Genomic DNA, 19765 nt, shown 5'->3' on the forward strand with positions numbered 1-19765 from the left:
GCTATTTTACGGAGTATGAATGCATCTGTTGTGCATGGTGTTTTTATGATTAGAATTATTAAATAGAGTGGTTAGTAGGAGGCTACTATCTGGATACCTATGATTTTTTTTTTCTTTCGTCAATGTATTTAGTTAAATTCCTTGACACACCGCTGTACTACAGCTCTTTCGCGTAATTATTTTGACCTTTCGTTTTTCTTGTATTTGGTTAATTCCCTAGAATCTTGTAGGTTGCAGATATTCATATAACTCAAACATTCAGTATAGCAGCTATATGCCAGTCTGAGTTCACATCATGGAATATCTCACAATTTAATAAATTTTCCATAAAAAATATATAGGAACCACTGTACATGGGCATTTCAATTTGTGACACTCAGTGAGCTGCAAGCATTTCAGTATCCCTAAATACATTTAATTCCTTGCTTATTTTTTTTCCCCAGGGTGATACAGCTCATATATACATTGGTGTAATTGACTGGAAAGAGAAAATGTTTTTCAGGAATGAAACTTTACAGTGTAAAAAGTGCTGTACTAGAACTGTTAAATTTGCTTATAAATAACATGTCTCTCAGTATAAGAAATCCAATTTAAATTCAGGGAGGAGGGGATATTTATAAAAGTGTTCTGAAAAGTGGTGCTCAAAGTCCATAATTATTTTAATCGTATTTATAAGTGATCTAAAACAATGACAGATTTCTTCATAGTAAGTTGTTTTAAAACCTATGTATATTTAAATATGAAAGGGTGCAAAAAAGTAACAAATGTAAAAAATCCACGTATTTAATAAAATACGCTTACAAAAATATATGAAAAATACACAGCAAAATGTTAGCTTTGATAAATTTACCTCAGTGGGTTTGCTATTTAGAGTCTAAAGTTTAGAGCAGGGTTTAATCCACTCACCCAGAAGATACTGACCAAGTTGTCTCCTTCGATGGGTTGTGTGTTGCAAAGCCATACTCCCATACACACACTGCTATACACACATAATATATCCTCCTATCACCTGTTACATGACGCTGTGTTCACAGTGAAAACTGCTTTCCTGTGTGTGCACTAATCAGTCTCATAACTGAAGTCCATGAGGTACTACCTTTGATATTACATAAATCCCATAAATGAATGCTAGACTTGATGCCTGCTAGAAGAGAGGAACATAAATTAGTGGTGTTTGGCATAATTGTGCTCTGCAATGTTAACACCTTCAAAAATGAAGGCCTTGAGGAGGAAGTGTCTCTAATGGCTTTCTGTCTGACAGATAAATATACACATTTTTCAGAAACATTTTTCATAGTCCAAGTAAAGGTATAGCATCTATGCACCAAGACTAGTAAATGTGGTGTTTAGAGTGCGCCTTTAATAGTTTTAACATATGTCACTTTGTGTGAGAAAAAAGAAAACACAAGTTGGAATGATTGGACATAAAACTTTATTTAAATGTATATATACATGCAAAACATAGACACCAGCAACTAATGCATTCTCAGAACAGGAGCATTTTAAACTATGTTATATGAAAAAGAAAGCCCACAGGGTTACTAGAAATCAGACCGAATAAGTACATATACAGATCTTTTGTTATTGACTAACACTGGATGCAAATCAATTACAGAGAAAGAGTTAGCAAATAAAAAAAACAAAAAACAAACAAGACATTCCACACTGCTGCAAGGTTGGCCAATGTTAGATTTAAAATTCAATGTCATGCTAGAAACTAATTAAAAATAAGAATGTGTGATACATGATAAGTGAATTAGGATCATAGGTGACTACACAGAATCATGATCTATGCATCTTTATCCCCTACTTTGATCAATATTGGCTTATTGAGTATTATTATTTTATTATGCAAACTTTGGAATATTTCTGTAGTTGAATAATTAGATTGTTGTCCTCTTACTATGCCACCCGGGAGTATGTCTTTTTCCACTATATAAAATGGCAATTGATTGCAGTCAGACCAGACTACGCATGCTATGCTGTCAATTTGTTTGCAATCCTTTAATATAAGTGTGATATTCCAAACTATTCCTCACTCATTACACAGTGATAAATCTATGTGCTACATTTGCCAAACACTGTGGGGCTTATTCAAGGATTTGTAGCTTTATCATATAAGCAGTGATTTCTTTTGGAAAAAAATCTAAATTTGAACTATAATACCCAAAAACCCAGGTCATGATATCACATACAGTCATGCAAGAGTCCTAGGTTGGGTGGGACTATACCAAATTAGTTTTGTTCCAATGTCCTGGGATTGTCCCAAATCAGCATAGCACAAGTATCATTAGATACTTGTTTAGTTAACTCATAGCAATCGTGCATTGTTGATACCCCTTCTGGTCTGCCCACCTAAACATCAAATTTTGATACTTCCCATTGCTAGCAGGTTACAGGTATGAGTCCTGTTCAAGAGTAATTTCGAGCATGAAAACACTGGAGATTGTGAGGGACTGGCAGAATAGTCGGCATATGGAGCAAAACTAATTGTTTAACAACCAAAAAACTAAAGAAGATTAGAAATAAAACATGAAATACTGGACATAGACATACATCGCCAAATCTCCACATTGCATAGAACGTGTGGGTGCCTGGAGTGTCCAACAATTGGGGCTCTCGATAGAGATAAAGATGTTGATTTAATTTAGGTAAATGTAGGTTGTTCATGAGAATTTTCAAAAATATTTTTCTTTTACAATGTGTTTCCAACTGCATGTTTATTGCAGGAAGAACTCGTGCACAAAAATGTATCTGACAGTTTGCATTCTCTTTGCATGCATAATTGCTTGCGGTACGCTGTAGACTAGACCTAAACTGGGGAGTGGGGACATGCAACCTTTGACAGCTTTAGCTGCTCTAGACTGCAACTCCCACGATGCTTAGCAAATCATTCCAGATCTAATCCTTGTAAAATGAAAGACTACTACTAATTCAGAAGTCAATAACATTCAGTTATAACAAAGGAACTATTAACTTGGAAAGCAGTAAAAGCATATCATTTTTAGTGTCTGCACGTATGACATCCAGTTCAACAATCTAAATCAATCTGTTATATTTATTAAGTTGCCTGAACGAAGTTAACAAATCTGTTGCACCCCATGGCTTACAATCTTCTGGTGAAGACTGCCTAACAGACGGGCAGATCAAATCATTAGTCAGATTCCAACTGCTTGTGCATACCTGATATAATGTTTTTTATTAGTCCATCCTGTGATCCATTGAGGCTTAGTCACGAGGCAGTCCTCAGGGAGGCCAGTCTGTGAATAAATCAGAATGTCAGTCATTTTGACAGATACACCTGTTAGAGCCATCTGTGTTCATGGGGGCATCTCTGCTCTTTCAGAGTTCTTAAAACTTTGCAGAAATTGAAAACGTATAAACCCAAGCAATTATTACACTGAAAAAGTCAAGGTCTATTCACTGAACAGTGATTTGTGGCACATTGACACATGGCTTGAAAAATTAGGTCCAGAATAACTGACTTGAAGTGTTTATGCTTTTTTTTCCCAACTCTGGTATTTTGGACTAACATATGGAAGGTAGTTATCCACTCACAAACACTTACAGGGCTATATACTAACTAAAGTGAGAATGCTACGTGAATTTAAGGTCAAACTACTGAAATGGAACCATAGCTGACTTAGAGAATGTTTCCAGAATGGTTGGTCTGACCTTAAATTTGAAATTCTCTCTAATCTCTCAATTCTGTAAATAAGCCTTTAACTATTTGATAACTCAATTCCCTAGTATATGTACAAATAGTAGAGTGAGTTCTAGCATTCATATTCGGTGAGACTATATTTAAATTTTTTTATTTTTTTTAATTCTTTATTTTTGCCAGTTTTAGTGAGGTTAGCAAATACAGTAATATAGTTCACATTCACGTATGTGACAATAGTCGCTTACAGAACATTGCAATATCTTTTGAGCTTTGAATCAAAGTAACATTGCATTAACATAACAGTCTTACATAAGGCTTTGGAAGTCGCAAAATAGGTGGCAACGGTTATGTAGGTCTCAGCTATATTTGTGCAAATATATTGCATGTGACTCAAAGTTAGGTTTTAGTACCCGCCTTATAAGGGTTTGTCTTTTTGTTGTTTCTTGTATATGTGTATCAATGCGAGTTGAGTGAACGATGATTAGTTTTAATCCCATGGAGAATGTGAAGAGGAATGAGGACAGGTGACAGGAGAATAGTAGGGAGGGAGATAGAGGAGGTTCAGAGAAAGTTACAAGATAAAGGGGAGTTTCGGGTCGTAATTGGAATAGGTAGCAAGCAGGTCAGTGGGGCGGAAGGGTAGAGGGCAGCCAGTTTGTACCCCCCGGGTGCCTGAGACAGAGTCCAGGTGGAGCACTGAGTTCCCTAAGTCCCCCCCAGAGTCCCTGAGTAAGCTTCCCATGGCTCCCAGATTCGAGTAAACTTCTTTAGTATCCCCCTGACCTGAGCTGATAGTTTTTCCATGAGATAGTTATCCTTAGGTTTATTGAGTACCGTGGCCATGGTTGGGGTCGTGGGCTGCAGCTAAGTCTGTGTTAAGGCTCTACAGGCCGCTAATGTAATGTTGTGTAATAGAGCCATCTCTGGTCCCGCCCAGCCATCTATTGGTCTATATAGCAGGGACACCCATGGGTCAAGACTTTTTTTGTGACATTTTTATTGAGTGAATTCTGCCCATCCAGGATATCGGTTTGTCTGGCCAACCTCTCCATGTCACCTGTCAATGCCCGTATAAGAAGGGCGTAGTGGGCCTGATATAAGTTCTCTGGGTTAGCAGTAAAATGTATCCCCAGATATTTGATATGGTTGTGTGCCATTCGTATTTTATACATGCAGCTGATGTGTGCTGTGTCCGCCGCCGTATATTTACATTTTATATCTGCACTATATAATGGTATTTCTAGTGGGACTAGTGCATTGTCTCCTCAGCTCTAGTTTTTCTGTGTAGTTACAGTGTGCCATCATGCTTTGTATTATTAAGAAAATTAAAAGTAAGCTGTGTGGAACACACTAGATAAAGTTTAATGGAAGGTGAAATATATTTGCCCAGTCTACGATTTTACATTGCGGAGCACACTCTCCCTAACAGCATGTTTACTGTTTAATATACCAATCTAGGCTTGCGTATATTCTATGTCTGAGTATCAGACATAGAATGGGTTCATAGGCATTTGTTACCCACTTAGACAAGTTTGCCTAGCTTATAGTACTTTGTTGTCCTATACAAAAATTGTGCTCATAACTCAATGCCATGTATGTGTAAAGCTCTGTAGGCTACTAATGTGCTTACATATGCTATTGTGGCATCGTAAGCCCTTTTGTTATCTTTTGCACAACAACAAAAAAAATAATTTTAAAAAATAAAATAAAATATACAATGTTTTGGATTATGTGAAAGAGAACGTTGCATGTGGGTCAACTGCTTTGTGCTTGCTGTCAGAAACTGCAGTATTTACCATGACTTTTAGCCAGATTTTCAACTTCTTCCAGAGATATTAAATTGACTATAAAACGTTACTGAGCCTAGGGCCAACTACATATCCATAACATCTTTGAATGTGCTTTTTGTTTTAATTAGGGAACACCAGTAACACAGAGTTCTCCCTGTAGAATTTAAAATTAGTAAGAACCTTTATTTTTAATACTGTTTAAAAATACATATTAGTGTGGAATAGATGCTTCAAGGCAAAGTGAGATGTGAACATGTTACTTTTCTCATTTAGTAGTATTTGGGAGAAACAGCACTTATAAATAGAATGAATATTCAAGTTCTTTATGGAAGCAATTCTGTCTTTATCACTATAAACATAGCAAAGTTCTTAGTGCTAACGTCGAACTTTTAAACATTTTGAGGATAAACACGTTTTTTTCTAGTTTCAGAACCTTTGAGGCAAAACTTCAGAACTGATACTTGTCTCCCAAAGGATCGATTTGCCTATGCTGTAATTACTGTTGATGTGTTACTTTAGCAGGATGCTGACCAATATTGTATTTCCCTAAAGACTCCTAGAGCGTGATAGGCAACATGTCAGGAATGATTAGCGTAAACTGCAACTTATTCCCTAAAGGTGAATATATGCTTCATACATAATAATGCCTACTTGCGAAAATGTCTCTTGAGATTTCTCTTGGGTAACAAAGAGGAAAAAAACTAAATGACATAATTGTTTCCCACGTTTGAAGAAATCTGTTTGATTTTCAAAATTTCCAAAGATGTATAGTTATTACACAGCGTAAGCCGTGTAAATATAACGGAAAGCGCTTCATGGTTTTGCTTGCAAATCCCCTGCTACGTTTGTCGATCAAAAATGCACGTATTGCCTTCAGTTCCAAACACATGCTCGGGAATTTTTTGCTGTATAATGATATAATACAAGGAAAATCATATCATTTTATTCAGAGTATTGTAGTAATGCACACTTTTCACTATTACAGTATTACAATGGCTATGTGGAACTGTGCAATATTTAGATTTAGGATTTCCATTTTCTCCTAAAATTTCAATAATGATTATAAGGCAAGTTTCTTTGTTGAGGAGGGGTTTAACACAGTCCAAGTTTTTTTTTAATTCATTTATTAGCTTTTAATAAATTAATTTAGGAGCTGAGTGGAAGACTCAACAAATGTATATCTCAGGTTAGTTAGTCAATGAGATTGACCCACAATGCATTTTTCATCAAACTTCTGAAGTCTTACAGTTAAATTCCAGTAGGATGTCTGTCCTTTCCTTTGGAGGAAGGTAGGGGAAAAAGTGATAAAATGTTCTACCTGCACTTTGATTCGTATTAGTATTATTGAAACACACCTTAACCTTCATGAATACCTTGGTAGTAATGAAACAGATCTTTACTGTCTATGTGTGTTAGTCAGTAAACAGTAGATTTTAATGAGACTAGCAGCAAGAACATGCAGTGCCACCCGCCTTTGCTGGATATACAGGATTCAATAAATGCAGATTGGATTATTTTGCATGGGTAATGTATTATGTGGATTTGTAATATTATTTCATATCTACGTGTTTGTGAGGTCTGAATAATAAGCTTAAATGTAGAAATCTACACCGCTGTGTTTAGCTGTACCGCTGTGTTTAATCGTTGTTGTAATTGTTCTCTTTTCCTGTAATGTAGCTGTTTATCCTTCTTCAATGCAGTCTGTGCCATGGTTGGATTGACTGGATTGTGAGGTCAATTCTTAAATCATAAATATACATTTAAATGAAAAGAGCATCTTATTGAAAAAAAGGATAACACATATCTAATGCTTTATTAAGTGGGGGAATTTCCAAGCACTTCCAGTGACAAAGTATCTTTCTCACAAAAATACTTTATAGCCATACCTGCAAGCGCTGTGGTTTTGATTTGGTGACTCTGTCTCTTTTATTACAATTAAATGGATGATTATCTCTGTCCGTGTTTAGATCCCATTAGTCCACTTTACTTTCTTTTCTGAGGGTTCATAGTCTTCAAAGACTGCTCCCTTTTTCTCTTGGTACCACTTAAAGACTTTTATCCCCATTAAGGTGATCCAAGCAAGTCCTCAGGTGTGCAGGTAGTACTCAAATGAAGATAAATAATTCTACTTTAAAGCTGAATAGAAAATATAATAAATGAGGTTGGATTGCCTTGATATTATAGATGCATGCATGGGCATCCGCAGGAATTTTTCAGGGGGGGGGGGGGGGGGGCATAATTGTAATGACATCCATGCTTGGCCCCTTTTTGACAGTGTCATGAAGGGGAGGAGCATAGTCATTATCACATAAAGCCAACTATGGTGTCAGGAATACATGTTTGTGTTTTCCTGACACTATAGTGTTCCTTTAAGCAAATTAAAGGAACATTCTGGTCACCATAACAACTTCATCTAAATGAAAATGCTATGATGCCAGGAGACCCCTGGGTGCTCTCTTTCCTTTAAGGGGTTAAACCGCTCTCAAATGGTTTAACCCCAAAAGGCTTCCTCCAGCTCCAGATCTCCAGGTCGCTCAGTGGTATTCGGCTTCTGAAACGGAGTGTCAGGAAGTGCAGACTGACGTCAGGCATGGGTGCCGCTGATTGGCTAGAGTGGTCAGCTGACGCTCTAAGCCAATCACTAGCTCCTGATTCATAAAAATGTTTGTTTTTATGAATGGGGAGCCACTGATTGGCTTATAGTGCCAGCTGACCATTGTAGCCAATCAGCGACCCTCTGGGTTTTCTGACACTCAGTAAATCAAAGTGAACACATTAACACTGATCTGTTTTTTTTTACCTGGGGAGATGAGAAGATCCAAAGTTTCCTGTCAGGCCCAGGTACCAAAGCCTTATGATGTGGTGTCCAGAATGAAGTGGAAGGATCACTTCACTTGTCCTTCCTGCTCCAATCTCATTTTCTTCTCCATTTGACACAGTCTTCTTTTTCTTCTGACACTGTCTTCTCTCCTCCTTGGCTCCTTCTGCTCCTTTACCTTTCTGCTACTTTCTGCTTATTTTGCGCCTTTCTGCTCCTTTCTCTTTCTGATCCCTTTCTGCTTCTTGCAGACCCTTCCTTCTCCTTGCTGACCCCTCCTGCGCCTTGCTAACTCTTCCTGCTTCTTGCTGACCCTTCCTGCTCCTTGCAGACCCTTCCTACTCTTTGCTGCCTCTTCCTACTCCTTGCTGACCCCTCCAGCTTCTTGCTGACCCCTCCTGCTCCTTGCTGACCCTTCCTGCTCCTTGCAGACCCTTTCTGCTCCTTGCTGCCCATTCCTGCTCCTTGCTGCCCATTCCTGCTCCTTGCTGACCCTTCCTACTCCTTGCTGACCCTTCCTACTCCTTGCTGACCCTTTCTGCTCCTTGCTGTAGGCTGTCTCCCCCCCATCCCTCACTTACCTGATCTGTAGGCTACACTCTGTGCTGTTCCTTTGCGGATGCAGTCAGGAGAAGGAAGCGGGGATAAGCTGTAGCTTCCTATCTTCTTTTCTCCATTTACAGCACGGCGCTGGTATTGCAGTTTATCACACAAACGAAAAATAGCAGCACAAGCTGAAAAATCCAGGGGATGGGGGCAAGTGCCTCTATTCCCGCCCCCCCCCCTGCTGTGGACGCCCATGGGTGCATGTGCTTGTGCAATTGTTCACTTGCTAATTGATCTTGCTGTTCAAACCTCAGAGACATATGGATAGGAGGAAGGACCAACATAGCCTTCCTTCCGTTTAAGGTTGATAAATAAATATTAACATTAATTTGACTAATATTAATCAATGTTGTCAATTGTATGAACCCCAAAATGTGTGCTGAAAATCACTTTAAGTCTTAATAGTAAAAAAGTAATATAATTAGCATAAGAAAAGTCTGGGTGCTGATTTAAAGTTGCCAAATTCTTTGTACCCAATCTTGCGTGTGTTACCTTTTCTCCATTATTTTTCCCTTGCCATTATAAATTGCTTCAATTAGTGTCCAGCGTTCTGTGCCATTTTGTTTTTAATAAATACTTCCATGCTACAAAACATTGTTTTTCTGCTTGACATTGGCAAAGCTGTGTCTGCTAATGAAGCTAACATCTGATGGCTCAGGTGTTTATTCTTTATGTGATGATTACCAGTCTGTCATTGTGAATGAGAGGAAATGCCAGATAATGAACCTTACCACTGATTATCTTGTGTGGGAGTACATGTGCTTCTCTGCAGCTTGCTGACCAAGATGTTGACAGTCATATACTCTAAATGCCACAGCAAGCAAATGGGTAATTTACAGAATTTATCATTGGTATTATATCCCTGCCATTGCCATATACTTACACATTGTTCATATTTTTCAACAGCTATTCATATGTCAAAATTGTAATCTTTATAGAGCTTATTGTCTGATTGAATTGCTTGTCTTCCCATGCCAGACAATTACCTGCAGCTGTTGGTTTGGTAAAACTCCCATTACTCTCACCGAGGCCGAGACAGGTTGCAGTGTGAGAAGTTATTTAATCCAACAATAAATAAAGGGCCACCTGAGTCTCATTAAAATTCAGTATGATACTGGCTGTTAAGCTGAAATATAAAATTTGGAAATATGAGATTTCACCTGCAGCAGCAGTAAGAGTTCCTTGCAGTAAAATCAGATTTAGAATTGATCATCTAGGAAGCACAGCCTTCCTATCAAATTTGGTAGATGACTTTTAAAGTTGATTGATGCTTTATTTAATCACAGGATATACAGGACTCGAGAGTTTATTCTGCTACTAAGGCAGACATGGAGATCACTTACGATTTGGGAAGGGTTTGTGTCTTGTTTGAGTTAACGGCAGCAACAGAGTATAACCTTATTTGTAGAAATATCTCTCTCTCTCTATATGTGTGTGTATACTGCAGATGTATAAAAAGGATATGTTTAGACCTAAACTGATAATGCCGTTATGTTATCTTAGTTGTTAAATAGATTTTCCTTACAGTACTGTGACTTATAGAAAGTGCACAAATAGCTATGTGTGAATTTGTTTAAGTGAAAAGCGAGATTAAAAGTGTGTGTGACACAATGCAATACGAGAGGGATGGAAGCAGTGGACTGGAATAGGTGTCCTTGCATTCCCCATGGCTAGCAAACGGCTTGCCTGAGTGCTTCCTATAAAACTCTTGCAATTTCTCACCAAGGAAAAGCGAAGTCGTGCATGACGCGGTAAGAGGCTGATTGCTGCTTGTATTTTATAAGCATGGAGAAAGGGCACAAATTAACCTCTACAGCGTACACATCATGCATACACCTTTCTTAGAAGCAAATCATGCTGCCCTGTTCTTGGCTTAATAAATACTTGGAGGATGACGCATGTGGTTCCAAACACAGGAGTTTTGAATTCTACTAATCTGACTGTCAAGACATTTTCCAATTATTCCTGCTGGCAACACATCCTGGCTTATGCATGCTGCCAAATGAAATTTCTTAGTGGTTTCTGTTTGTTATTAACAAACATCAGCCACAGTGTGCTTTTCACAAATTTAATGGCATTTAAAATGTTTAAATCTCAAAGAAGCATATTCATTCAAAGCTACTGTATATTGTAGGCACAGATATCTGTTGGTTCTACTCAGTCCTGTGCCTATTCATTTTGGTGCAACTTACAAACTCCAACAATAGTGTTGATCTTTTTTCATTGTTACTAGCTGATGCAAATAAAAATACTTTTTGTATTTGTTTATGTTTATAAAAAGCATGGTTGAGCTCTTTTTAGATATTTTATTGGGACTTTTACACTTTCTTTTGATCGCTTTTGCTTCTGTTATTGTTTAATCCTTACCTCATTAATTTTGTTTGTTGTCAGTGTTCATCTCAAGCTTTCAAACTTTCATTTTTAGTTTATTTATTTTTTTAATTATTACAGAGATTTAGCAGTACCATGTCAATCTAGTAGGCTTGGACTTACCTGCTGCCAAAATTTCATTTAAAGGAGCACTATAGTGCCAGGAAAACATACTCGTTTTCCTGGCACAATAGTGCCCTGAGGGTGCCCCCACCCTCAGGGTCCCCCTCCCGCCGGGCTCTAGGGGGTGGAAGGGGTTAAATTTACCTATTTTTCCAGCGCCTGGCGGGGGACTCTCCTCCTCTCCTCCTCCTTCTCATCATCTTTGGCTGAATGCACATGCGCGGCACAAGCCGTCAATGCTTTCGTATGGACGCTGGTGTCTTCTCACTGTGAAAATCACAGTGAGAAGTGCGGTAGCGGCTGTCAATGAGACAGCCACTAGAGGCTGGATTAACCCTATTATAAACATAGCAGTTTCTCTGAAGAAAGGGTTAATCCTAGCTGGACCTGGTACCCAGACCACTTCATTAAGCTGAAGTGGTCTGGGTGCCTATGGTGGTCCTTTAATGTAAAAATTCTCCTTGGCCAATAGAGAATCACTATGAGCCAAAGATGTGGAAATGTTCTTTCTGTTTGAAAATGTCTTTTATTTTGGTCCTTAGACAACATCAGGAGAAGATGTGCGTGACTTCACCAAGGTTCTAAAAAATAAATTCCGCTCCAAGAAATACTATGACAAGCATCCAAGACTGGGTTACTTACCAGTGCAGACTGTGCTTGAAGGCGATAACATGGAAACGTGAGTAGCCGTAACGTGGGTGCTTAATATAACTTTTAACTGCCAGATATTACTTTTTATGCAAATATGTACAATGAAAATAAAAACGTGTCCACTAACCTGTTCTTTATAGGACTTTATAAAGAACAAGAATTCATGCACTGAGATCTAAAGAAAGTAGATTTTGCCAATTATTTACAATAAAAGGAATAAAAATGTGTAATTCTTAGCCTAAACAGGTTGATTAGTGTATCATGTAGAGGTTTTTTTAGTCTTTCTTGGAAAAACAGGATATTAAAGATAAAATAGTTAATATGCGTGGTAACAGCTTGTTGAGCCAAAGAGATATCTGACCGTGATTTTGGTGTCACAAAGGATTATTTTTCTATTTTGTGACAAATTTGGAAATCACTTCAAATGGGGGTTATTGTTATCTTTTGGATCAACAGCAGCGACAGAGAGATGTGATAAAGTCTGAACGTGCTGGACTCAAGCATTTTTTCTGTCATTAGTATGCAACTATGTAACAATAACATTTTTGTAGACAGAGAAGTCTTTTACTCCTATAAATCATATTCTTTTAAAATGTGGATTCCCAGCTTCACCTGGTTGGGCGCATTTATTGAAAACACATTTTCATGGTTAGTATAGTGGTTTCACTTTTCCCTCAATAGACAGACATATCATCTTGACAAGAGCCTTGTACCTGCCAATGTTCCTGCACATATGATTGTTGAAATATTTCACTTCATATGAGTCACTACAAATATTATAAATCTGCCAGAATACCCAATCGTGTTTTTTATAGTCGGGTATGTACACGTGGAGTAGCTCTGCATATTCAGGTGCTGATCTTAATTCACTCTGTCTATCAAGGACAATAATGTACTTCTTGTTAATGTTAAAGGTTAAATATAAAATTAGAATTTCAACACAGTGTTTGAGTTATATCTGGAAATACAACAGGCAAATTATATTGGTTAAACATTAAAACGAAACAAAAACAATGCGTAATGGTGTCTATACTGGCAAATTGGGGAATGTCAATATATAATTACTTAATATAAAGTTGAGATAGGTATCACACATATTGTTTTAACTTGTTTTTGTTGCTTTCAGTGTTTTGGATTTCATTATTTAAATTCTAGATATAGAAACTAATTGCCACACATTTTACAGCCTACATAAAGCAATAGAAAAAACTTCCAAAAGCTAACACCTTGTATAATATGTGATTCATTTGATGTCTTCTGCCGGGATCAGCAAAATTATTATAGAAATGAAGAACAGTACACTAAGAACTTGGGCAAAAAAAAAGTTTCAGTGTAAAATTAAAAAGCAAAGAACAACTTTAGTCAGGCTTTATGTCATGTTTTCTTTGTATACGCACCCATTACGATGAATACAGAAATCCCTTGCAGCCCAAATCTGAAGTCAAGAAGTCTCTATAAAATTACAGAAGGTTAGGGTTCTTTTTTCCTGGTGTTGCTTATAATTATTCGTTATATACAAGTCAATCAGCAGTATGGCTTTTCTAGATTTGCCGATAGTTCATGAAAGCTATTAAAGGGACTCTATAGTCACCATATAAAAGCAAGAAAGACAGGTCCCCCAGCTTTCCTTCTTGCTTTTATATGTACTTTCATTTATTAAAAATAAATTTCGAGGTGTTTTTATATTAAAAACTTACCTCCGTTCCAGCGCCGAGCTCCCCGCTAGGCCGCGCCCCCTTTTTCGTCAAAATGACGAAATCGCGGGGCCCAATGGGACGGCTTCGCGCTGGACCAATCGCGTTCTTCATAGAGCGGCATTGAATGCCGCCCTATGAAGAACCTGAGCGCTTTACCGCGCATGTGCGCGGAATGCGCGTTCGCGAGCTGAGCTGTCTGACTGACAGCTCAGCTCGCTTTCTAAGGCCCTAAAATTATCAATAAGGGGGGGGACCTACTGTCCCCCCCCGGCCCCCACCCCTGAGCGGCGGGTGGGGGCCCTACAATTATCAATAAGGGGGGGACCTACTGTCCCCCCCGGCCCCCACCCCTGTGCGGCGGGTGGGGGCCCTAAAATTATCAATGAGGGGGGGGACTTACTGCCCCCCCCGGCCCCCACCCCTGAGCGGCGGGTGGGGGCCCTAAAATTATCAATGAGGGGGGGGACTTACTGCCCCCCCCCCGGCCCCCACCCCTGAGCGGCGGGTGGGGGCCCTACAATTATCAATAAGGGGGGGACCTACTGTCCCCCCCGGCCCCCACCCCTGTGCGGCGGGTGGGGGCCCTAAAATGATCAATGAGGGGGGGACCTACTGTCCCCCCCCCCGGCCCCCACCCCTGAGCGGCGGGTGGGGGCCCTACAATTATCAATAAGGGGGGGACCTACTGTCCCCCCCGGCCCCCACCCCTGTGCGGCGGGTGGGGGCCCTAAAATTATCAATGAGGGGGGGGGACTTACTGTCCCCCCCCCAGCCCCCACCCCTGAGCGGCGGGTGGGGGCCCTAAAATTATCAATAAGGGGGGGGACCTACCTAAAAATAATGAGGGGGGACCATTAACTAAAAACCTGTAAAAAAAGAAAAAATGAGATAAAATCAACTTACCATTCGATGTTTTCTTTCTTCTAAAATCTTCTTTCTTCAGCCCCAAAAAAGGGCAAATAAAAATCCATAATAACCAACGCAATTAAAAAAAAAAAAAAAAAAAAACGAGCGCAAAAAAAAATAATCCATCTTCACCCATGGAGGGCTCCGCGCAGACTGAGCTCCGCAGGGCGGGGGAAGGCTTATAAAGCCTTGCCCCGCCCTGCAATTATGCTAAGAACACTCTGATTGGTGGGTTTAAGCCAATCAGAGTGCTCTTTGTCATTTTACAAGCGTGGGAAAGTTCTTTGGAATTTTCCCACGCTTGTAAAATGACACAGAGCACTGTGATTGGATGGATTTAAAGCCATCCAATCACAGTGCTCTGTGTCATTTTACAAGCGTGGGAAAGTTCTTTGGAATTTTCCCACGCTTGTAAAATGACACAGAGCACTGTGATTGGATGGATTTCAAGCCATCCAATCACAGTGCTCTGTGTCATTTTACAAGCGTGGGAAAGTTCTTTGGAATTTTCCCACGCTTGTAAAATGACACAGAGCACTGTGATTGGATGGATTTCAAGCCATCCAATCACAGTGCTCTTTGTCATTTTACAATTGTGGGAAAGTTCTTTGGAATTTTCCCACGCTTGTAAAATGACACAGAGCACTGTGATTGGATGGCTTGAAATCCATCCAATCACAGTGCTCTGTGTCATTTTACAAGCGTGGGAAAATTCCAAAGAACTTTCCCACGCTTGTAAAATGACAAAGAGCACTGTGATTGGATGGATTTCAAGCCATCCAATCACAGTGCTCTTTGTCATTTTACAAGCGTGGGAAAGTTCTTTGGAATTTTCCCACGCTTGTAAAATGACAAAGAGCACTCTGATTGGCTTAAACCCACCAATCAGAGTGTTCTTAGCCTAATTGCAGGGCGGGGCAAGGCTTTATAAGCCTTCCCCCGCCCTGCGGAGCTCAGTCTGCGCGGAGCCCTCCATGGGTGAAGATGGATTATTTTTTTTGCGCTCGGGTTTTTTTTTTTTTTTTTTATTCCGTCGGTTATTATGGATTTTTATTTGCCCTTTTTTGGGGCTGAAGAAAGAAGATTTTAGAAGAAAGAAAACATCGAATGGTAAGTTGTTTTTATCTTATTTTTTTTTCTTTACAGGTTTTTAGTTAAAGGGTCCCCCCTCATTATTTTTAGGGTGAGGGGGGTAGGTAGGGAGATAAGTTTTTTTTTGGGGAGGGGGGGTGGGGGGGAGAGGGTTAACTAGGGTCCCCACCCCCTTTGTATTTAGGGCCCCAACCCACCGCTCAGGGGTGGGGGCCGGGGGGGGACAATAGGTCCCCCCCTATTGATAATTTTAGGGCCCCCACCCACCGCTCAGGGGTGGGGGCCGGGGGGGGGGCAGTAGGTCCCCCCCCCCTTATTGTGAATTTTAGGGCCCCCACCCGCCGCACAGGGGTGGGGGCCGGGGGGGGACAGTAGGTCCCCTCCCTATTGTGAATTTTAGGGCCCCCACCCGCCGCACATGGGTGGGGGCCGGGGGGGGGGCAGTATGTCCCCCCCTTATTTTTTATTTTAAGGCCCCCACCCACCGCACAGGGGTGGGGGCCGGGGGGGGACAATAGGTCCCCCCTTATTGATTATTTTAGGGCCCCCACCCGCCGCACAGGGGTGGGGGCGGGGGGGCAGTATGTGCCCCCCTTATTTTTAGGGCCCCCACCCACCGCTCAGGGGTGGGGGCCGGGGGGTGGGGAGGAGAGTAGGTCCCCCCCCCCCTTCAACCACTATTGTGGCCGGACAGCATCCCTGTGGGTTCGGGCTTCAGCTGTCAGCTGAAGCTGAAGCTGTCAGCTGAAGCCACGCCCACAGCAGTGCTGACAGGCTGTCAGCACACAAAGCGCGTTCACAGTGCTTTGTGTGCTGATAGCCCGTCTGATGCATTCACCCAGAATGCATCGGACGAGAGGCCTTTTTAGGGCCTCTGAACTCGGAAGTCCCTCTGGTGGCCGTCTGATTGACTGCAACAAGAGGTGTTCCAAGCTTCTAATGTAAACACTGCATTTTCTCAGAAAATACAGTGCTTACAAGAAAAAGGCTCCGGGTAGCTGTAGCACTCACCTAAACAACCTCATTAAGCTGAAGTTGTTCAGGTGACTATAGTGTCCCTTTAACTACCATCCTCTCTACAAACGGCTAAATATTATCCTGTCTCAACACAGTTCAGATTATGAATTATTGTATTGTTAGTACAAAATCATGGGCACTGACTTCGGCTCTTGACATTTACTGATAGCATGGCTCGTACTAAAAAAATTCCTTGCAGAATACTCTTTTCCTGAAACATTTTGTTGTTTACGTTTTGATACAGAAGTGAAAACCACTGATGTTTTAATTGGTCATTTATATCTAGTTTAACAATTTCTGTGTCACATGACACATCTCTGTGTGTGTTGCCTGCAGACAACTTACGTGATATTATTATTCTCAGTTGTATTTAACAGGACCTTAAAATCTGATAAATGTTCATATTTATATGTGCGCTGTAGTGGTTATGATGCCAGGAGTACCTTGGCCTGGTTTCCCAGTAGTGGTTGCCCTCTTACCTGGGTCCCCACTGGACATTGACTGTCCTCCTGAGGCCAGTGATGACCTTTAGATTCTGCAGAGTTGCAGAAGCTGGAAGTCAATCCCACCAGCCACTTATTTGATAAGAGCATCACCTGAAAGCTCTCAACCAATTAACATATTTCTGTGCATAGGCAGGCTAATGACACCCCAATAACGCAGAAAAAAGTTTATTAAAGTTGTGAAACTTGCACATGTAGACTCCAGATACCATGACCACTTCAAATCACTGACGTGGTCATGGTGCTTAGAGTAACCCTTTAAGCACAGGTGACAGAAAGGATAGACCTTTTACTTATACCTAACATAAATAAACGCAGTAAAACTCAGTCTGGCAATTGGAGGATTTTATTGAAAATGCAGGTGATAATGTTGTGACAACAATTGTCATCTTTCTTAAGCCATCTTGGGATGTTCAATACAAAACTTATTTGAAATGAATGATGAAATGCTGAGGGATCTCATTACCCGCTCTATCTAGACAGGTTTATTCACCAAAGTATAAATATAAACATTTGGCGAAAAATAGACAAACTGAAAACATGGCTGATTTATTTTATTCAATTTACTTATAGCCTCTAGTTTAGGACTTTTTATGGTGAAAAAAAAATCTTCTTTAAATATCTTAAATATATTGCTAAAATATAACTCTTTATTTAAAAAAAAATCTGTCTTTTTCCCATTGTTGTGTCATGAAGTATAATTGTTTAATTTCCTATCTTTTTATGACAGCTCCAAAGGATGGTTTTATATCCCATTATTTAGCAAGTTATATCAATATTTAGCATTTTCTTCTTTAGATGAAAAGCCCATTTGCTCTGTAAATGCTAAATTACAGTTCTTGAATGTAGCTGCTTACAAAATAACACATTTTATAGGATTGAACCCAATAGTTTTTTATTCAAGCAGTGGGAATTACATAAATGAATGATGATGTGTTGTTCATTTCCTGTTTAATGTAAACAAATAGTTCCTATCAAAATATATAACATTCTGTATAATAAATATATCATACTTATACTTTTAATGCAATACGTTTCAGTTGTCTATATCCCTTATTCATAGCACTTAATGTTCAAATTATGGAAGTTTCAAATGTTGTATTATCTTTACATTCATAGCCATTAATTAAACTCTCTTGGTTTTCTCGTGATGGCTCTCCCTTTCTTTTTCTTTTGTTTTCTCCCACCAAAATACAATTCTACTGACCTAACTTCAAGCTCCATTTAGCCTTATGCAAGCCCTGGCACTTAATGGTTTATCACTTTTGAGGGTTTATGACCACTAATCCTTTAACTGTGCAGATGAGACTGCTCTCATATTAACTGGAAACATTGATTTGCTATTGAATTAGTAGCCTAAAGAAGTTACCAGGAATCTTGCATTGGAGCTTGTATTGCTGTTGCCATTACTTTCTCAGACATTTGGGGGCAGGCTGAGGTTTTACCTTTGGTCTTTCTGCTGTCGCTTATATGGTGATAAAGTGTTTCTTTCTTGAATCCCTACTTCTTCTCTTGCAGTCCTATCACGCTCATCAGTATGTGGCCTGACCAATTTGAGTAAGTATCTTGTCAAATATTATCTAGATCCTTCTTGCTCAAATTCATTCTCTCCCATGAACTATTTTCTGTTCACAACTTTTTTGTTAACATAACCAACTTTATGTTAATATTAATATTGCACTTTGAGACTTAGCAATGTATTGATAATAATGCTTCTCATTTCTAGCCCTATGCAGTCACCTGAACTCTTTGACGATGATACACATTCCAGGATAGAGCAGTATGCCAGCAGGTAAGGTCTGGATCAGTGAATTATTTAACCAGAAACTGTAATATGTTTCATCATTTTAAAATCTTTGTAAATCATTGAAAACATTTCATGAGAGCTGAGAAAGGAACATTTTTGTCTTTGAGAAAATGTTATGTACTAATCATCTCATCATTACATTGTGCTAGTGAAATAGCTAAATGTGTCATTGTAGAGTGACTTAATGCCACACCACCAGACACTGAAATACTTTATGCCAGCTCTGCAGCCACTTAGATCACTTTCCCACGGTTGATAATATGTTAGATCCCTCAGACTCCAGGGTTGGAACACTGTTTTCCAAATATTAGAGTGATCAGGCCTCGATGACCTTTAACTTGGTCACATAGAACCTTTATAATACGCAATTTCATCCTGAGCAGCACTCTTCATTCTCTCCTGACCTGCAAAGCCCCTTACTTATAAATATTGGACCTGGAGACCAATTGTTTGAGGTGAACTATTGAGATCACTCTATGCTCATTTTCCCATTATATAGTCAATAGTATTTCTGCAGCCCTTATGCCTTAATACCTTTTGAAAACGTATGGAATAATACCTAGAGAAAATGTATTTTGGGGAATATAGAAGTAACTGGGAACAAGGGAAAAGTAAGGGAGTATTTATGTTTCAATTTACCCCACAATCCCAATGAGTAAAGCATTAGGAGTAAATAAATACAGCCGATTGCCTCGAATTGAAACTGAATGCATAAGTCTTG

The 19765-nt window shown here is 39.6% G+C and overlaps 1 protein-coding gene across 2 annotated transcripts in view; it reads left to right on the forward strand.

Annotated features, from left to right (window-relative positions):
* The window catches only part of UTRN (utrophin), a 583870-nt gene that overhangs the window by 548676 nt on the left and 15429 nt on the right, over positions 1-19765 (forward strand). For both annotated transcript variants that reach the window (XM_063443106.1, XM_063443107.1), the window contains 3 exons: positions 11914-12050; positions 18756-18794; positions 18964-19029. In XM_063443106.1, coding sequence (XP_063299176.1) covers positions 11914-12050; positions 18756-18794; positions 18964-19029 — 242 coding nt within the window. The remainder of the gene's footprint in view (positions 1-11913; positions 12051-18755; positions 18795-18963; positions 19030-19765) is intronic.

Source organism: Pelobates fuscus, chromosome 2 (assembly GCF_036172605.1).
Source record: "Pelobates fuscus isolate aPelFus1 chromosome 2, aPelFus1.pri, whole genome shotgun sequence".
NCBI lineage: Eukaryota > Metazoa > Chordata > Amphibia > Anura > Pelobatidae > Pelobates > Pelobates fuscus.